General features: G+C 43.4%; 1 protein-coding gene across 13 annotated transcripts in view; it reads left to right on the top strand.

Annotated features, from left to right (window-relative positions):
- mecom (MDS1 and EVI1 complex locus) overlaps positions 1–21,090 on the top strand; it is a 148,881-nt gene that overhangs the window by 53,334 nt on the left and 74,457 nt on the right. For all 13 annotated transcript variants that reach the window (XM_044354986.1, XM_044354985.1, XM_044354981.1 and 10 more), the window contains one exon: positions 201–547. Coding sequence is in view for 12 of the 13 variants with exons in the window: in XM_044354985.1 (XP_044210920.1) it covers positions 201–547 (347 nt within the window). In the remaining variant the exon portion in view is untranslated. The remainder of the gene's footprint in view (positions 1–200; positions 548–21,090) is intronic.

The following is a 21,090-nucleotide window of genomic DNA, read 5'->3' as shown; positions in this document are numbered from 1 at the left end:
TTTTGCTAATTTGTTGTTCGTAGTTGAAATAAGATAAAGACGAGAGGTTTCTTTTGGAGCTTTTGTCAGTATTTGAGGAACGTTATAGGAAAGATCACCCGTTGCCAGTGATATATTGGGAAAAACTGTGTAATCCAACAGTCACAAACATCTCACAGAGCATTGCCCTCACATAGAGACTCTCTTTGTTTCGTCCACAGGTGATGGTGATGATGAGTTTGCCCTTTACTCGTCTGACATCTTAGACGATGTTTGTGGCTCTGATGGTGATCCTACCCTGTCTTCGGCCCTGGCAGAGGACCCAACATCCCCTCCACTCTCTGATGATGAGGCTTCACCCCAGGAGCCCTTGTCCTTCCAACACTCAAGCATCTTTTTATCCCAAGAAGACTTGACCATTCCCCTGGACTTTGAACTGCGAGAGTCGGCAGTTGCAAGTGGTGGCCTGGGCATCTGGAGCCGCAGGAGGGTTAGTGTTGGTGAGCGCTTTGGACCATACGTTGGAGAGCACAGGCCTTGTCTCCGAGACCCCACTCAAGGCTGGGAGGTAGGAACATAGTAAATAAAGAGAACTTCATTGTGTATATTCTTAACGTGTTCCAAAAATATTGCTTTACTTACTTTAGATGCTACTTCCATACAGGTAGAATAATGTTTGTACAAGTGCACAGCAACTGGTGAACATCAATAATTCAGAAAACGGGCATTTTTACAGAGGTTACCCAATTTTTTTTCAAGGTTTTAGGGTGGATTTAATAGCAGCAAGGGTAAAGAAATTTGCCGTGTTTTTTAACCAATCATCTGAATTTTCATGTTTTTACTTTTAACCAAGTAAAAACATGAAAATTGCAGTTCCATTTTAGTTCCATTTTTTCAGCAACAGTAGTAACACACTTTCTGACGCGCGGGCAGGGGGGTGGGGGGTTTCCTTGGCAATTTTACACTGCAGTGTTCACATCACTTGTCTTTTTATTTCCTCCAGTGTCGTCATGTTCACATTTAGCCCAGTGACCACAAGGCTGTTGTTGCTGTTTGTTGCCCAGTGATGTAATGTTAGCTCAGTGCCATTGAAAGAAAGGGAGCTGAGGTTGTGCTCTTAACCCAATTAAAATGAAAAGCTATAAATCCCTTCTTCATCCTGGTTAGGGACCCAGTGCGGCCATTGGCAAATCACATATTGGTTAGCCAACACAAAAAATCGAAGGCAGGGTCACAGGACAAGGTCAAAGGTTAGATGTGGTCTCCGTCAGTGTCAGGCCAGTTTGGTTTTATGGAGCAGGAGGATGGGCCTGGCTGAGTATCAGCCTCATTTAGTCTCCCTAAATAGATCCTCTCTAATTTGGATGTGAGGATTTAGGCCTTCATATTCAGTCTTAGGTCTTTGTCCTTTTGTAGAACAGAACAGAACCAAGCTTATTAAGAATCGCTGACCATGCAGTTCATGAAATGAAAAGTCACAGGTTTAAAGAAAAGATAATTCAATAGAGCATTCTTTGTCTTACTTTAGTCTCCCTTAATCCATTTTAATCCAGCACTTTCAACCTGACTGAGAACACGTTGGTAAAGTATCAACATTCAGCTCATATAAATAGTTTTGGATTTGGACCGGTGCTCGTTGGGTTTGCATCATAGAGCATTACTCCAGCCCATCAGCTCTGACTCAGTGGTTTTGGCTCAGACCAAACCAAAATAAATTTCTTTTTTTTTTTTTTTCACTCTGGACTACATTTCTCCCGGAAATAACTTCTCCCTCATTATCAACTGCCGGGTGAGACGCAAATTTATAAATGTCTTATGAATAGATGTGAGGAAAACTCTTAATTTTTGTCCATTCTCATAACACGGAATCTTGATTTAAAAAAAAAAAAAAAAAAAAAAGTCTCTGTCCCTGCCGAAGAGATTTACAGCCAGTTGAACAAGCTCTCTTGGTTATTCTTTTTCCCAGGGAAGGAAATAAAGGAAAAAGAGGTTTCATGAATTTTAATCTGGTGGTAATTTATGGGGAGCTTGAATAATAATATGTATTTAAAAAGCTGAGGAGCTGGGAGTATGCATGTGTGTGTGTGTGTGTGCGGGTGTGTGTGTGTGTGTGTGTGTGTGTGTCTGGGGGTAGGCAGCTGGGTGGGTGGGGGGGGCTGAGGGGTAAGATGGGATCCTGGCGAGGCAGCACTGTATCACAATGTTTAATTACCACCCTGACAGCGAGCCATAACTCTTTCCATTAAGTAAATAAGTTGTAAAGAATTTATGATGAAATGCCACATTATTCAGAATGGATATTCAGTGATGACATCCCTCTGCATTAAATATGGTAAATGCCATTAAGCCCTCCTGACCCTCCCCCCTCTTCTTCCATGCCCACCCGTTTACCATCCCTCGCCCATTGCTCACCCCCCTCCCCTCCCGCCTGCCTGCAAACCGTCAATATGCCAATAAGCCTGCGGAGGGTCTGTAAAAATAAAATTGATTTGGTAAATGTGAGTTAAGATAGATATGTTTGCTTTCATCATCAATTCCGCACAGCGTGGCGAGGTGATGTCACCGACCGGGGAACGATAAAGTGGCGCTCCCATCTGGAGAGTTTGATGAAGGGCCCTGAGCGGCCCAGGCCAGTGGTGACAGACTGGGGGAAGTTTGTCACCAAGGAGGCCACCGCTCCTCAGCACCATCACCATAAATTTGTGGGCTTTATTCATAAAGGGGAATAGTGAGTTATGGGGTCCATGATGCTTTATGAATACAGGAATGGTGACTTATGGGAAAGATAGCTTCAGTAAATAAGAGGTAGAGAGGCAGCACCGAGGGGTCTGTCAGGCTGAGACGCTCACCTACACTCTTGTATGCAGAACTGGAGTGCTGACTGTGCCAGCAGTCATATGCCCACTGTGTGTGTTTGAGTCTGTGTGTGTGTGCATACATGTATCTGTGTGTGTATGTGAGCTGAGACAAATCTATCAATGTTTGCTTTGTGAGTTCAGTGAGTTTAGAATTTTCAAAAGAGTGAATTGTGTTTGAGTTAAGGATTTTATCATTTATTTGTATTAATTTGAGAGAGATTTATCTGTGTCAGTGTGTAGAATTTCTCATTTGAGAATGAAAACTACAGAGATGGACCAAAATTAACTAAATAAGACAGGCTATACAGAAATATTTTACATATTCCTAGTTGAAAAATATCATGTTTTCACTCTAGATTTTACAGAAAAACTGAAATATGGAAGATATTTTTTAAATCTCCTGAATCAAACCCAATGATTTTGTTGATTTTTGCAATCAGAGTAATTGTACATTCAGTTCAGTTATTCTGAATACAAATTAAATCAAACTAATTCCTAATTGTTAATAAATCCAGTTTAGTTTGAGTTTATATTTGGATTTGTTGAACATAACAGCTCATTAATTAATAACAGCTCAAAAAATGACTAATAAAGGGTTAAGTAATTGATTTATTTCCCCAGAATTTATTTAAGAATTTCACTTTTAAAATAAAAGGAAAAATCATGAACTGCAAAATATGGCACTCCATCTTTCATGTGACAGAATAAGCATGAGGTGGCCTGCACTTTGCCCACAATATTTGCATGTATTTTTGTATGGCTTCCTTGGAAATACTCTTAACGCCTGGATGCCCACCAGTCCATATTCTGCTGTCTCTCTCTCTGAGTTGTTAGGCACATTGAAATTCAAACTCCATTTGTGTCTGTCCTCTTCTCAGCAGCAGCAACAATAAGATAGAGAGTTAGACTCCGGGAGAGAGTTATCCAACACTCAATGAGTCTTTGGGCTCAACCAAACTCGCAGCCCCACGGGATTATGGGTCCTGGGCTTAAAAAGCTGGGTGCCTCCTGCTGTAGGAGCAATGGGCGGAGCAGGTTAGGGGTGCGAGAAGGGGTGGGATGGTGAGCAGGGCGGGACAGGGGCGCTTAGGGCTTTTGTGCACCTCTTGAGTGAGAGGCGGAGGCGGAGGTGGAGGCGATAGTATTGGTGGTGAGGAGGTGGTGAAGGAGATTAGCAGTGATAGTGAATGGGAGTAGAGGATTAGGTGGCTGGGCAGGGCCTTTCCTGGCTGTGCCTGTCTCCTGAACCTCCTGGTCATGAGAGGATGGGAGGATGGAAGGAGGAGAGGCAGCTGCCCGGCCAGAAGGAGATCCATCCTGTAAATTGTTGTCAGCTAAAAAACTTTGCATTTCTAATGGTCTACTGAAATGGACAATTCAGTTATTGTGTTTTGATACCTATTGTTAGATCACAAACATACAATTATTGTTTAAAATGACATGTCTTGGTCCTAGTATGTGATTTGTGATATCTGCAAAACAGCAGAAACATCCCAAAAATATGAGACAAAGTTTTCTTTGGTATTTTTGCAGCTGTAGAGTGTACTGGTTTTGCCATTTTGCTTCTATATGTGCAGACTCTCGGAAAGGCGAATCCTGGAATCAGGGGTTTTGTCTGTCTGTGAGTTGCATGTGTGTCCACATATGCTCTTGTGTGTGCATACGTGCATGTGTGTAAGAGAGAGTGTGAGAGTGTGGACAGAGGGCGTTTCAAGAGGGCGTGTTTTTTGTGCACGGATAAGCCGCTGTCCTGAATGAATGCAGATGTCTCTGGCTGGCTGTTCGCCTGTCCCCTGTGCGCTGACGGCCTGTCACCTCTCTCTGTCACAGGGAGAAAGAGCCACTCTCAGTCCTGGCTAAAAGCCCCTTAATCCCCGAGCCCCTGCCACATCCCATCCACTGTCAGAGGAGATGGCCCTGCCCACAGCAGCGCTTAGAAAGGCAGGCGCTAGGGATGAACCTCTCTGTCACTCACGCACCTCTCAATGGACACACATCTTCACATTTTCACACACACGTACACGCACATATAGTTTTTTTTTAGAAATTCAAAGTGGAAAAAAAACCCTGTGTCTGCAAAGGCAATGTGAATGGCGGTTGTCAATGCATTGTGCTGCATGAACACAACGGCTGCGCTGACATCATTGTGGGATCTGTTTTCTCTCATGAGAGGAGCACTAACTGGCCGCCGAGACACTGTGTGTAATAATGAAGGAGCAGTTCACAGCATACACTTGGGTCTCATTGGAACTTAATGAATTGTAAGGAAGACAATAAAGACTATTAAAATCTGTTGTGACCGGATAGTGTAAGGAGGGAAATGTGTCACCATGTAAACAGAATGTTCTGTGCGAGAGACTGTTTTTGCCTTATGATAGCTGTGCTGCTAAGGAAACACATATCCTTTAATTATACCTTCTTTAATTGTATTTACAGCTACATTACTGAGCTCTGTGTGCAAGACTAGTGGGTGCAACAAGAAGCTGGATAGACCTGAGGGTAAGATGACTGCAGAGGGTAAGGGTCAAAAGTAAATATGGTGATGGGCACAAGGATTTTACTGGATTTGGGTCCAGGTTTAGTAGGATATGAACCTGGGCTAAGATGTTTGAGAGTGTGGGGGAAAACTCAGGCTGAGGGAAGTCCTATTTTCACCTGTCGGTATCATTCCCATGTTCTAATGAAGTCTGTAGCAGATAGTATTCAGGGGAACGTCATCATTGCCCTGCTTAGTAGCTGACATGTGGCACATCACATCAGTCACCTAACTAGACTAAGGCACACTGAGGTCTAACTTGCACTCCAGTGCCCAAATCAGTTCAACTGGAGACCAGGATGCTGGCAGTATATGATATAATCCTTAAATTAGTATATATCAGTACCCTGGGAGTTGTGTTTGTGTTGGACGAATCTGCACCTCATGATTTATGTCAGTGGCAATGTTTATTATCAATGCTGGAAGTATGTAGCAAGGCAAAGGCCGTGGCGGCGATTGTGTGCATACAAGTCCAACATTCATGCAGGGGACCCAAGTTTGTATTCCATCACAGACCCACAGTTCAGCCTTCGCTTTTTTATGAATTGACATTATATTTTCAAAAACCAAGTGTTTTAGTTGCCAAACCCTAGCCATATTTTAACCATAGTTTATTTCCTAAGACCACACATTTTACTTAACCTTAACTAGGGCTTCAACTAATGATTATTTTCATTAGGGATTAATCTGTCAGTTATTTTTCGATTAATCGATTATTTGTTGGTGAAAAATATCAATTACTGTTTCCTAAAGCCCAAGATGAAAAACCTAAAATGTCTTGTTTTGTCAACAGCCCACAACTCAAAGATAGTAGGCGATTCATTTAATAGTTGGCAACTAAACAATTAATAAATGAATTGACTAATTGTTGCAGCTCAGTTTACGACAGTCTTGTCTGGTGATAGGGTTGTATAAACAGCCTCAGACTGTTATATATCACATTATTATTATTATGTGTTGCTTCACTAAGATCAAGGTAACCATCTCAAATGTTTTAAATACAGTTGGCTTTCTCTATCTAAAAAAACTAAACCGAAACATTTTGTTATATTTTTCTCATTTCACAGCAACCAGTCAATACCCAGGCTCGTCAGCTAGGTTTAATCAACAGTAGAATATAATATTAGAACAGTTTATATATTTTTGTCTGACAGTTTAATCAATTCAAGAATTTATTGAATTGAATTGGCCCTGATCCTGATGAGTAAACATCATGTGCCTTAAACTACTGAGCTATCAAAACCCCCTTGGCCTCTAACTTCCTTCACATGGTGCAGAGTGTGCAGCCTCCCTCCTGTTAAAGCAGCTCCAGTAATGCTTTCAGCCATGTGTGTGTCTGCTTTTGTGTCTCCTGGTGTCTGTGAGGGAGATGAGCTCCCCATCCAGTGTAACTGGAGCTTAATTGTCTTGGACGGGAGTGATGTCTATTCAAAACCCCAAAGACAAAAAAAGCTGGGGCTCTGTCTCCCTGCCTCCCAGTTGATTGGTAATCCCTTTCTTTGGGTTAATCTGTTGTGTTTGTTGGTGCTGGTTGAAGCTAGTGTGTGTCTGTTTGGAAGGGGGGGGGCTGTAATTGACATTCTAATCTCATGTGAGAGGAGTGAGGGAAGATGAGGCACACTCATAAAGAAGGAGTGTAAGATAAAAAGTGCAAGAGGATTCCACTACATGAGTTCAGGGTCGGTCAAGTCCTACACGTTTTTTGAGGCTACTCTCCTCTTGCAGTCAAAAAGGACAAAAAAAAAAAAAACTATACAAATTTCTGATTTCCCCCTCATTCCTTTACACTGCCCCCCCCCCACCTTCTCTTCCTCGCTCCCTCCTCCTCCTTCTTTCTCTGTTCCCAGCAGGGAGGGGAAGCTAGGTTAACTAACTGAACAAAGTCAGAGTGAATTGCAGAAGGACAAAGGCGGGCATGAGTGGGGGCTCTGCCAGTCGGAAGGTGTAGCCAGCAGCACAATACCAGGTGAAGGAGGCCCTCGTCAGGGGTCCGTCCAAGCAGGGCAAAGGTCATGGGCCTTAATAGAGCCGAAGTGAATGGAAGGACTTACTTGATTGAAGAGGGAGGTTGGGAAAAGGAGGGATGAGGAAGGAGGGGTTCACCTGTTTGAAAAGCTCAGAGGGGGGGCTTGTTTCTCCCAACATTAAATCTGACCTGTTGGGATGCAGACAAAAATCTGACTAGCTGATATCTCATGGTGGGAGTCACAACACACACATACCACACTCCGACCTGAAAAGGGAGGCTGATCACATCGGAAACACGTGCAAGACAAACTCAATAACATAATGACAAACGTCTAGACAGCCACAGATATAATAGAGTTTATATGCAGGTGCATTGACTCATCGGCGGGATATAAATGCTACTGCCTTGTAAGACACATTTACATCATCAATCCTTAGCTGTTATAGTGCTCTGAATACTCTGAGGGAGATGTATAGTGCAAGACTTGTCAGAGCAAGAGATCTGCAAAGTCGCTGTCAAATCCATTATTTTTAAGACATTTCCGTTATTAGATGGTTTACAGAGGAAAGTAATAGGAGAAATGAGAGAAGAGAGGATGACATGCATGTTCTCACAGCAGAATTTGATTCTTATGTTGCCTGCTAAAGAGCCTCTGAGCTCTTGTGAGTAAAGCATCGAGTGAAAACGTGAAAAATCCTTCTGCTCATTCACAGCTTCATATTGTAAGTATAAATGTGGTGAAGGTAGTGAAGTAACATTAGGAAAAGAGTGAGGGGAATGTGCAAGAGTTACTGACTCCACCCAGGATAGAAGCATTTGAATCAAGCACACCTCATTAGCTGTCTACACAGTTCCCCTTAGCAAGAAAAAGAAAAAAAAAAAGTGCTATTATTCACTTACACACACACACACAGATCGACACTGCATGTTTGGAATGTGTATGCATACAGTAACCTCACAGTTACCCAAAAACATACACCAACATAGTAAGCCCCCGAGGTTTACACACACATACACAAAATGTGCCCCCTGCACTCTGCACAGATAGGAGTGAAAATGAGGGGACCCCTAAACAGCATACAGGAAACAGAGGTGATGAATTCCGTGTGCGGGGCCACAGAGCCAGGCTCATAGATACCTTATCTAGGGGGATTGATAGGGGAAGGGCCTTCCCTTAAAACACACTACTGATTGTTTCCAAATGTCTTCCCAATGGGGAGGGTTAGAGAGAGGGGGAGACAGCGACTCGGGGGCAGAGCCTGCAAGCTTTTTATTGGTCCAGTCCGGGGAAACGGAGAGGAAACAGCAACTCTGTCCCGGCTTTCCTGCCCCGAGTTGCTGCTAGTGCTTAACTACCAGTCAGATCGCATTACCCAGGCAGTAAATCTAAGTACCGGTTAACGCAAATAATCAAGAGCTAATACTGCTCTACGAAACCACTTTCTCTGTGTCTGTGGTCAGGGCTGTGCAAACAGGCACAAGCCAAGGCCCTCTGTCCTCTCAGCCTCTGCCAGACTCTCACTCACTCTCTCACGGCTATTATAACCTACACAAAGTCCCAATCTCCATTTACTTGTGTATCAATATATCCCTCATGGAGTGTGCACCTCTGTGTGTGCGGTGTGTGTGAGTTCATTCACATGTTCAAGTCTCTCTTCTGTCTCTGCACTACAGTTCAAAGGGTAATGGGACAGTGCGGTCTGGTTTGAGAGCTTATTACTGGGTTAAGCACTAAAAAACGCAGGCCGGGCCACATTCAGCACGGTAACACCGTACCCCTCTTCCAATTACTCCACATTGCCGCTCCAATTAGAGTGGAGCAGGTCCAAAACCAGAACTGAGAGCTGCCAGGTTTAGAGAGAGAGAAAGCAGAGGCCCCGGGTGGCAGTAATGAGGTCTTAACCCTGACTTCGCTCTATTATGTCATAATGCTTTAATTCGAGCCATATGATAGGCTGCTGTGCGCTCTTATGTTATTGGAAAGTCAATATTTGTGAGCTGGCCCTGTCTGTTCCCCTCAGATGTGGCCTGGGAATAAGTGCAAAAAGCCAAAGATTGCTGAGGAGCAAATGACTGACAGAAGGGGAGACCACATCAGGTCGCTCAGAAAGGGAGGGTGTTGCATGTGAGGTGATGGCATCCTGCATACTGACACAAATTATGAAATGATAAGATAAATAAATATGCCATGTCGACACCTGCTGATGGCTATTTTATTTTTTATCTATATTATCTACATCATACATTATATTATATCTATGTTTTTATATGTCACAGATGTTGTCAATGGTAAGGTGATAAACCAGCACCCCCTTCACACTACCAGTGTTGGCAGTAATATTACTAAATTTCTTAAAGAAAGTTTCTCATATACTGTAACATGATGTTCATTGAACCGATCCAGCACAGCATCTGTGATGTATACCATGAAAAATATGATTCAGGAATATTTGAATTTTATGTTAGTTTATATTTGACATTTTAGAGGGAAATATTATATTATCATTTTTACCTTACTACTTTTTTTTTTTTATCTAACAGCTATAGTTACTAGATGTTTTTTCAGATTAATGTCACATATAAAACAAAATATCAGTTTGTAAGATGCAATAATGCATTGTTATAAAACAGGAGTAGATCAAATTGGCTCCACCTCAACCAGCCACAACATTAAACTCCTGATTATACATTAATATATCTGTAATAATAATCCTATAATATAATATAGATAATAATATAACATTATCAAAGGGGCTGTGTTGCATAATGAGCATTTTTACTTTTGATACTTTAACTATTTTGCTGATAATAATTCTGCACTTTTACTTAAGTGCAGAATTATTAGAATTACTTAAGTGAGATTTTGAGTATATAGGACTTTTACTTGTAATGCTTTATTTTTACATTGCAGCATTAAAACGTTTGAAGAGTTCTTCCATCGTTGTAATTTACACAACACTACATCCCTGCCCACACACCTGAGACCAGCCATTCACAATGTTATCACTTTCCAATCAAAAGCAGTTTTTTTGCCCTACTGTTGCACCAAGTTCCTATTAACTAACTGTGTATTTGTTAATAGTTTGTACAGTGTTTGAAGGTCACATTTTAAATTAATGTGGCTCTCATATTTAATGGGGTTAATTACCCTGGTAATAACCCAGGATCACATCCTGGTCAATAATTGTTTTGTAATTGGTTTCAGGTTGCATAATAATGATACAGTCCATCAATTTGTGTCATTGGATAATTACAATAGGGGATGTTTAATTATAGTCAGAATAAATATGCCTTCATTTTAAATAATGAGAACTAATCGGTAGATTCTATCTTTTGAAAGAAGGGAAGAATTTACTGTACCTGCTTGTACATTTTATTGAGTAATGGTACATAACGGCTACAAAGTTTTCTCTAAAGTGAACTGTATGGGCTACATATGCTGCAAATCAGACTTCATTTGTGTTCTGCAGAGTTACATTTCTTGTTTACACTTACAGTGACTCTAGGAATGTTTTTCTAACTACGTTACAGCTGCTTTTGCAGGGTATCTTTTTCATACACAGCATTGTTCATTGTTTGAAGACGTAAATTGAGCAATAAAAAGGGAATGCTTATTGGATATATTGGATTAGACATCCAGCATACTGTATGCTCATGTGTTTTGTGTTATATTTTTTTCTAAACTTTAGCACAGGGTACGGGATTGAGCTACACATGGCAGTCACCCTTAAATCCGCAGATAAATGGAGCTCACTCATCCGAAGATGGTGGGGAATAGATAGTGTTTCTCCTCCTGGGAGAGAGTGGAGGGGTGGGGGTGACTGGGATGAAAAAGAGAGTTAAAACATGCTTATGTATAGTGACCGAGGGGGTAGCTTGTGAGAAGATAGGATAGGCAAAACGAGACAACTAGACAGGGTGAAAACAAGAGTGATAGATGAGGCAGAAGAGAAACAAAGACGGATAAAGGGGAGAGAAGAGTACACGAAAGAGAGAAAATCAGTCAGAGTGAATGAAAGCGAGACAGAATGAGCCGAGGAGGTGGAGAGAGAACTCGATGTCCTGTCTCTTGTACGTGCCGAGGGAGACAGATTTCCCGGTGGAGTGTTCCCAAGTGTCCCCCTGCAGTCTGTAATAGGATTTTCCAGGCTACAGCAGGTAGTCTGTGAGGGAACTTTGTTCGTGGGCGCTCACAGATAAGGGTTAATGCAGCCCAAAGGTTCCTCCACTACACAGGGCGCTCTGGGAGTCTGTCGCTCCCTCCTCGTCGGCCTGCGTTGTCAGCACCAATCCGTCACAAAGGATTTCTTCCTGCAAAACTCAGTGGCCATTTCTGACATCTCCAACAAACTAATTGTTGTCTCCAATCCTGGCAAGCCCTGTGAAGTCCTAACGAGTTAGCGTCTTCTGCACAGATGAGAAAAAGTCTTGCAAAATCAATTTCTCAGCCGAATTACGTTTTGTCATCAGCCCAAGAGAAGAGAGGAGAGGATGCCAAGGCAGACCAGGCCAGGCCAGAGACTCTGAGAGCAGGGTTTGTGTCATCCGTATTCTCTCCTCCAATTGTTCTCTTTCCCCAGGCTGTTTTATGGCCGCTTCCCTTCCCTCCAAGCCACTTTATGACAGGCATTGTAATGTCTTTAGAGTTCTGGGCAGCCTCTGATTGGGCCATGCAGTGCTTCTCTCTGGCCCTTAGTGACATTGGGACCAGGTCCAACTGCCACCCAGGACACAGAGCCATAAATCATGCTGCTGGCATCGGGCTCCACTTCCTGAACAGCTACCAGTTCCTGCAGGGGACAAAAAGGCCTTTGTGGGCTTTAGGCAGCAAGAACGTCTCCTCTCTTTGAGGATTCTGAGGTTTATGAGCGATGCTGAGAACGATTGTGGGGAGAGAGAGAGAAAGTTTACACACATACTCTTTCTTTCTCTCTTATTAAGTAACTTTAATAAGGCTATGAATAAACTACTGCTAATAGCTACTGCATGTGAACACCTGTTGAACAGCAGGTCTTGATCAGATCAGCCACTGTTTGTTTATATACGTCCCCATGGAAACTTCCCCATTGACGTAACTGCACTAAGATAAAGTCATCAGCCTTCAGTTACTGCAAGAGTCCAACTTGGTGATTCCATCACTGTAATGTGAAGAATTGGACTGCCAGAGCTGCGGCGGCCCTCGCCAAAGGTGGCCTCCCTCCATCCCTCCATCGCTCCCTCCCTCCTTTACATTCCTCATTTCCACCAGTCTCCATCCTCCCTGTGTGTTTGGATGGCTCCACCTCACTGTCAGGGTGTGAGGGACGGCTGTTTTCCTTGCAGGCCAGATCAAGACAGGAGATTGGCCCCAGGGGGCCCGAGGATGTGAAGCTTCTGACACGTCCCGTAAATCTAGGGTGTCCCATCTCTACTGCTCGATCTGCGCACAGCAATGAGAACACCAATGAGGCGTGAGGATGAACATTCCTCAGGCCGTTCTCACACACGAACCCCTGGGTTTTGCTAGGAGAATAATACTTCGCTGCCCTTCTTTTCCGACTAGTGAGTCCACCTCAGAAAAAAGTCTGTCTTTGTGTTAAATGATGAATATAACATTGTGTGTTATTCTACTGTCTATGAGAAGCAGTTACACACTGTCTATGCTGATTTATTTAATTCTCGTAATCCTTTGCCATGTTTGTCTCAATCCAATGGTGAGGGGCTGGCAGAGCTTCACAAACACAAGCAGACTAATTCATACACACACTCACATACACACATATCCTTGCATATGCACTCTAGACAACATATTACTCCCATGTGTGGGGTAGTTATGTGTTTTGCACCTTTTCAATTTAAATTTTACTGATACATTTTAAATGCTATTGCTGGGACTGCTGCAAACACCAAGTATGTTAAATCAGAATTTTTCTAGTATTCAGGTGTGAAAATATTTTTTTGCAAAATGTTTGGGCCATGTTGTGTGTGTCTGATGGGGAAATAAGCGGTACACAAAAAGACAAACAGATGGTCAGTTGCACACACACACACACACACACACACACACAAGAGTAGACAGAGAGGCAACTGAGGCAAAGAGACAGATACACCAAAGAGACAGACAGAAAATAGACTGACCAACCAACAAGAAAACATCAGACATGCTGGGGCCCGGCCAGCCCATGTGGCCCCTTTTCTCAGCCAGCCACGTTAGCCAGATTTTTCACCCAAATGGAAATGCAGCCTGTCACTTCCACGCAGCCTCCAACCGCTCTGTCTGTCCAATCCGTCACAGCGCGCCGGCGGCCGCGCAAATAGGCCTGCCACTCTCACTGTCATCTGAGTAACGGATGTCCCATCGTTACCACAGGGTGGGACCACGCAGCACTCAGGTCCACTTTCACTCCTCCTCATTTTTCCTCCATCCTCCTCCCTCCTCTTTCTCTCACAACCTCATCCCCGTGATGAGCCTTTTGGACCTCAATAGGAATTTAAGGTGTGTGTGTGTGTGTTTGTAGGTACTTTCTGAGAACACAGGCATGTGTATTTTTTTCTGAGTGCATGTGCGATGAATGCCCCCCCTCCCTCGCCCGATCTCCCATCAAGACTCAAAGCCAGTGGTATAATAGGAGCAGGGGTGGGGTGAAATAAATTGTGTCCTGGACTGGTAACCTAACAGCCATCATAAATAATGTAGACCTATTTGAAGGGGAAGATGGGGCATTAGAAGCTATTTACACTGTAGGAGCCATGCTATCGATCAGCACGGGACGTCCCATAGATAAGAATGGGATGATGTCATGGTTATTTATGGTGATTCCTGATGGTAAGGCTACAAAAGGGATTTCGGGCGACAGCGCCATCAGTTTTTTGGCGCGGGGGGGTGTATGATGCATTCTGTCATCAATGGAACAATCAGCAGGGCGGTTGAGGGAGGTGAGGGGCTGCAGTAGCATGCCTCTGACATACACATACCCACAAACATTCAGGCTGACACACAAGCATACACCCATGGATCCACACACAAAACAGAGATAAGCATAGACACACACAACCATACTTGCGCACACAAACATGCATATCAGCACACACACAAAAGTAAGATAAATGTCAGTGGTGTGATTAGGGTCTATAAAGGGTGGTGAGCGGGGATGGCTCAGAGGAGATAGAGTACATCTCTCTCCTGGCTCCACATACAGCAGTGTACATATATAGAGAGTGCAATAAAACATTGGTGCTCCACTGGTGTGCTGTGAAGTGAGCCAAAGGCCATATTCAATACGAGTCTGAGACAGAATTACCATTCAGGGATCACCGGTCAGGTCACGTAAGTACATGAACCTCAGTTGTGTTAGATGAGAATTTAGGAACTGTGCGATATGGAGACTGGTTAAGGTGTGCCTTGGGATTTTACTTAATATCTTACACACTGTAGAGGGAGAAGAAACAACAGGAAGACATCTTGGCTAAGGACTCTGAGGTAACTTAAGCACAAACACAGCTATTGGTCAGCTATTAAAGAGGTCTGGCAGTGAGCACTGTGATATTGAGGCAGCAAAGCTCAGCAAAAGGAACTTGCTTATGACAACGACAAACACAAACTGTATCAATGGAGAGAAATCACAATCACAAAATGAAACAAGCCGGATCTGACGGACATGTAGAGTAAACATATAGATGCACGGGGCACTGGTTGGACTGTACACTGTCATGAGTTGTGATTACATTATACAAGCGTAATTCAAATCTAATGTAAGTATTTAAAGTATTTTTCCAAAAAACAATAGAGCATAAAAGGTATTTTTTAGAATATCTCATAAGTAGTCATGTGTTGTGGAAAATACTATCTCTTAATAATCGTTGCCATTTCATTTACTAATCACAATAACCTCACACCAGCCACACTGACCGCTACCACATACAGTAGAAACACAAATAGACTAGCGATTGTGTGCACCCTTATGAATGGCGCCACTATGACATTTGAGATGAGATGCATAAAACACACATACTGTATGTTGCATACACAAACACACTTCAGTCCACGCCATAAACTTTAAAAGCGAGAGAGAGAGAGAGAATGGTAGAACTACAGAAAAAGAAACTCCCAGAGCTGAGGGTGGTGTGGTGGGGCAGTGGAAAGAGGAGAACAGGAGGGGAGCAAAAGCTGGCACGACTCCACAGTGTTTTCTGTCGCTGGCCCCTCAGAGCAGGAACATTATTGTGAATATTAGTTCAGAACTTCTGGCACCCATCCAGACACCGGCCTCTGCCTGTTCGGTTGGGAGGGGGGGGGGCTTAGCAGCAGGGTTCGAGCCCCATCATACACACACACATACACCACCACTACTGCCATTAACCACCACCCCCCCTCCCCGCCATCTCCTCAGCACACTCAAGACTAGAAAGGCTCCACAACAACAAGATGTGTGGAGCCTAAAGTCCTGCCCAGCCCTGATAACAAGTCCCAGCTTTTAAAAATAAGCAAACACATGTGGCTGTTTGATGTCCCCCTTATCTCTGGTAACTTTAAATTCTCAGAGAGTTTCTCCAGCGAGATCAAATTCAGTAATTAATCTGCTAGCTTTTTTCTGAATTATTATTGAGAAAAACTTTTACTCAAACTCAAAAGCTCACAGCTGTGTCCGTGCACCAGTGAGTTTCCGGCAGGCTTCTTTCATGCTGCTAATGAGAAAGTGGCAGAGAAGCCTGGAAAAGTCTGCTGAACTGCATAAGGACATGTTTTGCTTAGAAACACTCGAGTTGTGTGGTTATTCTTGGATAAGCAATGAGGAAGTATATAGTGATTTGTGTGTGTTTGTCAAAATAGAACTCAGCGCTGTTCATAGTTGTCTTCTTGTCTCTTTGGCTGGAGGACTAAATCATTCGTAATCTCTTGTGGGGAAAAAAACAAACTACTCATCATTTTGAAACTGAACTTATTAATTTGAGTTTTATTCAATGGGAGAAGATATCAAGCTTAATGAATACAGGGAAAGAAAATGACAGCGACACAAAATGACAGAGACCAAGCGGCATAATTAGAGTCAGGATAATTACCAGCGCTTCAGGAGTCAGTAAGCTTGAAGCGATGATGCCACTGATCAGGGAGATAGCAGCCTGGCACAGAGTTGAAAACACAGAGAAACACAAAGAGACCGAAGTAGGAGATGGGAGGGCATCTCCCTTCCAGGGGAGGAGGAGGAGGGTGCACGGTCTATTCAAGAGGAACAAGGAGACACAATGCACCAGGGTCATTGCTGGGTCAGCAGAGTCCATGAACTGCAGGCCTCTGGGTACAAGTGGTGGCAGGCAGGAGTGAGCCAGAGACAGCAGAGGATATACAGGTAAGCCGTTGGCATTAGCGATTAGCATTTTTAATGCCTTAGGAATGTATTGCACAGAAGTTGTGTTCATGCCCACTCAAGGGAGTCGATGAGTAGGCACCAACATAACAGTGTGTTAACTGCATTTAACAAACAATACACTGAATGTGTGAGTGCACGTGTTCATCCATTCGTGTGTGTGTACTTAAGGGAGTGACTTTTCGGAGTGAAGATGTTTAAAGGTTTTGTTGAGGTCTCTTTGACAAAGCCATCTCAAAGGTCATATATCTATAAGTATCTCTTTGACCTTTCACCCATGGCCTCTCAGCCAGCCAACACAACGAGAGGCTCAGAGAGTTGTTACCATGACAACACTACCAGTGGGTCAGTGAAGGGACAGATGGTATATACATAGTGTTTTGTGCGTGCGTTTGCGTGTATGCATCGTGTTTTTCAACATTTAAATAATATAGTGTGAGGGTGTACACACACCTGCATGCATACATGTGTGTTTTCAGCTACAGTATGTTAGCTCAAAGTGTGTGTATACCTGGTTCATATTTGTCACCCTCAGCAGTGCTCTTATTAAGAGAGGGCACATTGAGGTTTATGCTGCACTCTTACCCCATAAAAAAACCTTGTGCCCCCCCCCCCACTCATCACCAACCAAGCCCAATGAGGATGAGTCGTTGGGCTCCCAGGTCTCTATCCCAGCCTGCCTTGGGGGGAGGAGGGAAGTCAGGGGTTTTGTCTCTCACCCCCCTTTTGTTAGAGTACCCCCCATAATAAATCTGGATCTGGTAAATAGCCCATGAATAAAGGGAGATTTTATCCTCTGTGGCACAGGGAAGATTTAGTGGGCAGAGGCAGCGTCGCCTCTCTTCTGAACAACTACAAAGTGGTCACTCAGCGAGCCTTAAGAGGCATAAAAAGCCTGCGGTAGTTCATTAAATCTCCAGCATGAAGATGGGACTGCTGCGGCAGTGATTTACGGCAGTCAGGTGCATATATCTGTGGTGGCACTCAGCCCCACCTCTCATTTTCTGTCTGTCCCAATGAGGAAATAACTAAGCATGCTGCGCTATTTATTGGCTGCATAGTTGGGAGACACACAGAGAGAGACAGGGACACTGGGAGGAAAGAGAAAGGGTTGAAACGAGAGAAAGGAAGGGAGACAAGAATAGTGTTTTTTCAGCTCTTGTTTCTTTTTGTCATACTCTGAATAGGAGTAAGGAATCATACCTGAGTCTTTCTTTGACTATGCGTCATTTTGAGTGTGGATCCAGGTGGATGTGTTTGTCCTCATGAAGAGTAAGAGGAGGGCACAGAGGGTCAGTTCATGAGAGTGAACTGTTCACCTTGAAGCTGGTTAACATACTGGCTGTTTGGCTGCAGCAGTTTTGGGGTTATATGAAGGTTTTATTCTGGCTACTTTTCCTGTCATGATTTTCTCATGAACTGACTAGTATGTTTTATTCTGCAACTTATGGTATCACCGTAAATATTTCCGTTAATAAAATACATCAACGTCATAAAGTATCTAACTACAGCCACTGCTTTAAAATTACATTTTGGAGTTTTTTAATATTTCATGAAGGGCTGGTTTGTGGTTTATATCAGCTAGACACTTAATAACTTGCTCCTTCTCTCCTTAACTTATCACCATTACAGTGATACCCCGCTATTCATGTTATACACACACATACGCACGTCTTTGCCTCCCTCGCTGACTTTACTCTGACCTTGCTGTAATCACGAAATCTTATTATTTTCCAGATTAAATAGCAAGTCACAGTCTCTCACCTTGAGGCATTCGCTGCTGAGCCACTTATGATGCAGAACATTAAATATTTGGTTCCAGATTCTTTCTGTGCTTTCTGTCAACGATAGGGCCTTCACTTACTCAGCATTGTGTTTGTCCTGTTCAAACATTCACACGGCACAGACAAAGGGAGGGGACCTTGCAGATCTAGAGTACAGCGCATATCATCGTAATCTCAGCCACAAAGGATTTTGATAATGCTGTCATGGAAATGAATGATGTTTTGGTCTGTGTCGGGCGTGTCTCAGAAAGTCAGTAGCTGTATCAAGCCGATGTCATTATTTAGGCTTTTGATCATGTAGACGTGGTTGACACATATTTTTATCAACATGGCCATGCCACTGAATAAATTTAATAAATGTAGTGAGTATCTCAACGAAAAATCCCTACCATAGTTTATCTACATACATAGTTTTCCTGACAGCATGATTATTTCTCCATAAATTAGTTTAAAAAAATTACAAAGCAAACTTGTACTGTTTACACTGTCGTCCTTCTCTCATTCCTGCCTGTGATTCAGAAGGTCAAGTTCCCGTGAACAATCTGCAAAGAAAATCTGCTAATCTCTCCACTGAAGGACAGCATAAGGGCAGATAAATGCCATTTACCATGGGAGTACCACAGTATGACTACCCAAATAGGATGATTTAGAGTTGTATTAATCAAATTCAGAAATGTCAAGTTTCCCTCTCCTTTTCAGAGTTCCTCTCCATTTCTGTCATTCCTCCTCTCCTCTCCTCTTTACCCTTCATCCACCTCTCTTTCCCTCTCTGATGTCGGGATAAAGATGTAGGGCCTGATCAGTGGAAGCTGATGTCCTAATAGAGAAGTAATGAGAATAGATCTGCTAGCTGCCTGGCTGTCTGCGTGTCCCGGCGTGCCGCTGTGTTCAACCACTTATGAAAGACACAAGGGGGAGTGTGGGATGTGCTCTGGCCCTTAGCACAAAGATAATATTCAGTGTTTTATCCACCTCTCCCTGACAAATGACTGTCATTAATCAGCAGCCAGAAAGTCCGCCTCGTGTGAGTGGTAAAAAATGGAGGATAGACGTGAATACAGAGCATGTGCTTCATTCTATATTTGTGCAAGGAAGAAATGCAAACACATCTACAATGTTGCCACAGATAAAGATGAAGGACATTCACTTATTGCCTCCTAGAGAGATTTCATTTTCACATTCATGTTGTGTGTATTGTAATGTGCAGAATAGAATCGAATCTGAGAAGTGAGAGGGTATAAAGGAAAATCAAGCGTTTAGAAAGAGGGATCTAGAGAAAGTAGAAGTGGGACAAGTGGGAGGGTAAATAAATGTGGAGGTTAACAGGCACAAAGGGCTGGTGTGAGGGCCAGTTGTTGGCCCTCTCAGTAGATGAGGTGGCAGAGAGAGAGAGGACCCGAGGAGGGCCTTTGTGTGAATGAATGCGTCTCACCCACCCCTGTTATCATGATGGTGAGTCATTAATCACAATCCTGACAAAATACACAGTGACCAAGAATCACACACTTGGCAGCCAAGCGTACATGCGTGCACACAAACATGCACACACACACATTAAATGAAAAGACATACAAGCTTTAACTCACAAAATGTCTGTGTGTGACGTTTGTGCGTGTTTGTATTGCGCTCTAATTCACCTGCCCTGCTAAGAGACATACTTCACATCTCCTGTGGACCACAGCGGTGATTGCCAGATAAAAACTAGTAAAACCACGAGGCGAGGTAAATACAAAGAAATGCTGGAAAAGGCCCAAACTGTAGCTTGGAGCAAATGTGCTCATTCTGATTTATTTTCCATTTATTTTTACCAAAATGCCGAGGCATTCTTTATGAGCACTGCCCTGCAACACCTCACCTATACGGAGTAACAAGCTACATAAAGTTCTTTACTAAATCAAATTGCTGTAAGGGAGGTCTAAGTAGCTTGCTATGATAGGACTTGGCAGCCAAGAGCTGAGAGCTGTTGGCCTATACAGAGCTGGTATCCTACACAGAGGCTCCACTCTCTGAGTTGGCTCTTGGCCCTGGTCCTTCCCTCTGGCCTCAATCTGGCCTCAGTCTGGGCCCTCTTGTCCCTGGTCCTGCCAAACCTCCACCACATCCCCTAGGAGCATCACTGCATCTCTGATCTGCGCCATTCTGCTGGGCTTTGCCAAGTACACACTCCAGCTGCCCAACCAAATTCAGGCATGACCTGACAGGCACACTGCCCTGACTGTGAGCAGAGCCACTTCGCTAACCCCAAACACAACCTCCCTCCTTCTGTGACCTTCTTTTCCTTCTTACATTTCAAGGCCTGATGCTCATATTTTTATTCTTCTGTATCTGTTGCTCTTTCTGTCTGACACTGTTTGACACACACACACATATAAAAAAAACACACATTCAATCCAAAGTCATCTGACACTGGCAGCCCCTTCTTATGCACTGATGCCAATAACAGAACAAATGACTTTATGTTGTGTTGCTTGTTGTCATAGTGAAGTCTCTTACACTCCTCATTTACAACTCTCTCAGACTCTTTCTTTAAGTGTCCCAGTAAGTGAGGAGAGCTCTTTCATTTGCTTTTATTCCAGCTGAGGCAAAGGTCCCTCCTTTCCCATATTTAGGTTTTTTTTCA

The sequence above is a fragment of the Thunnus albacares genome, chromosome 6 (assembly GCF_914725855.1).
Source record: "Thunnus albacares chromosome 6, fThuAlb1.1, whole genome shotgun sequence".
Taxonomy (NCBI): domain Eukaryota; kingdom Metazoa; phylum Chordata; class Actinopteri; order Scombriformes; family Scombridae; genus Thunnus; species Thunnus albacares.
This window is presented reverse-complemented; position numbering and strand designations above follow the sequence as displayed.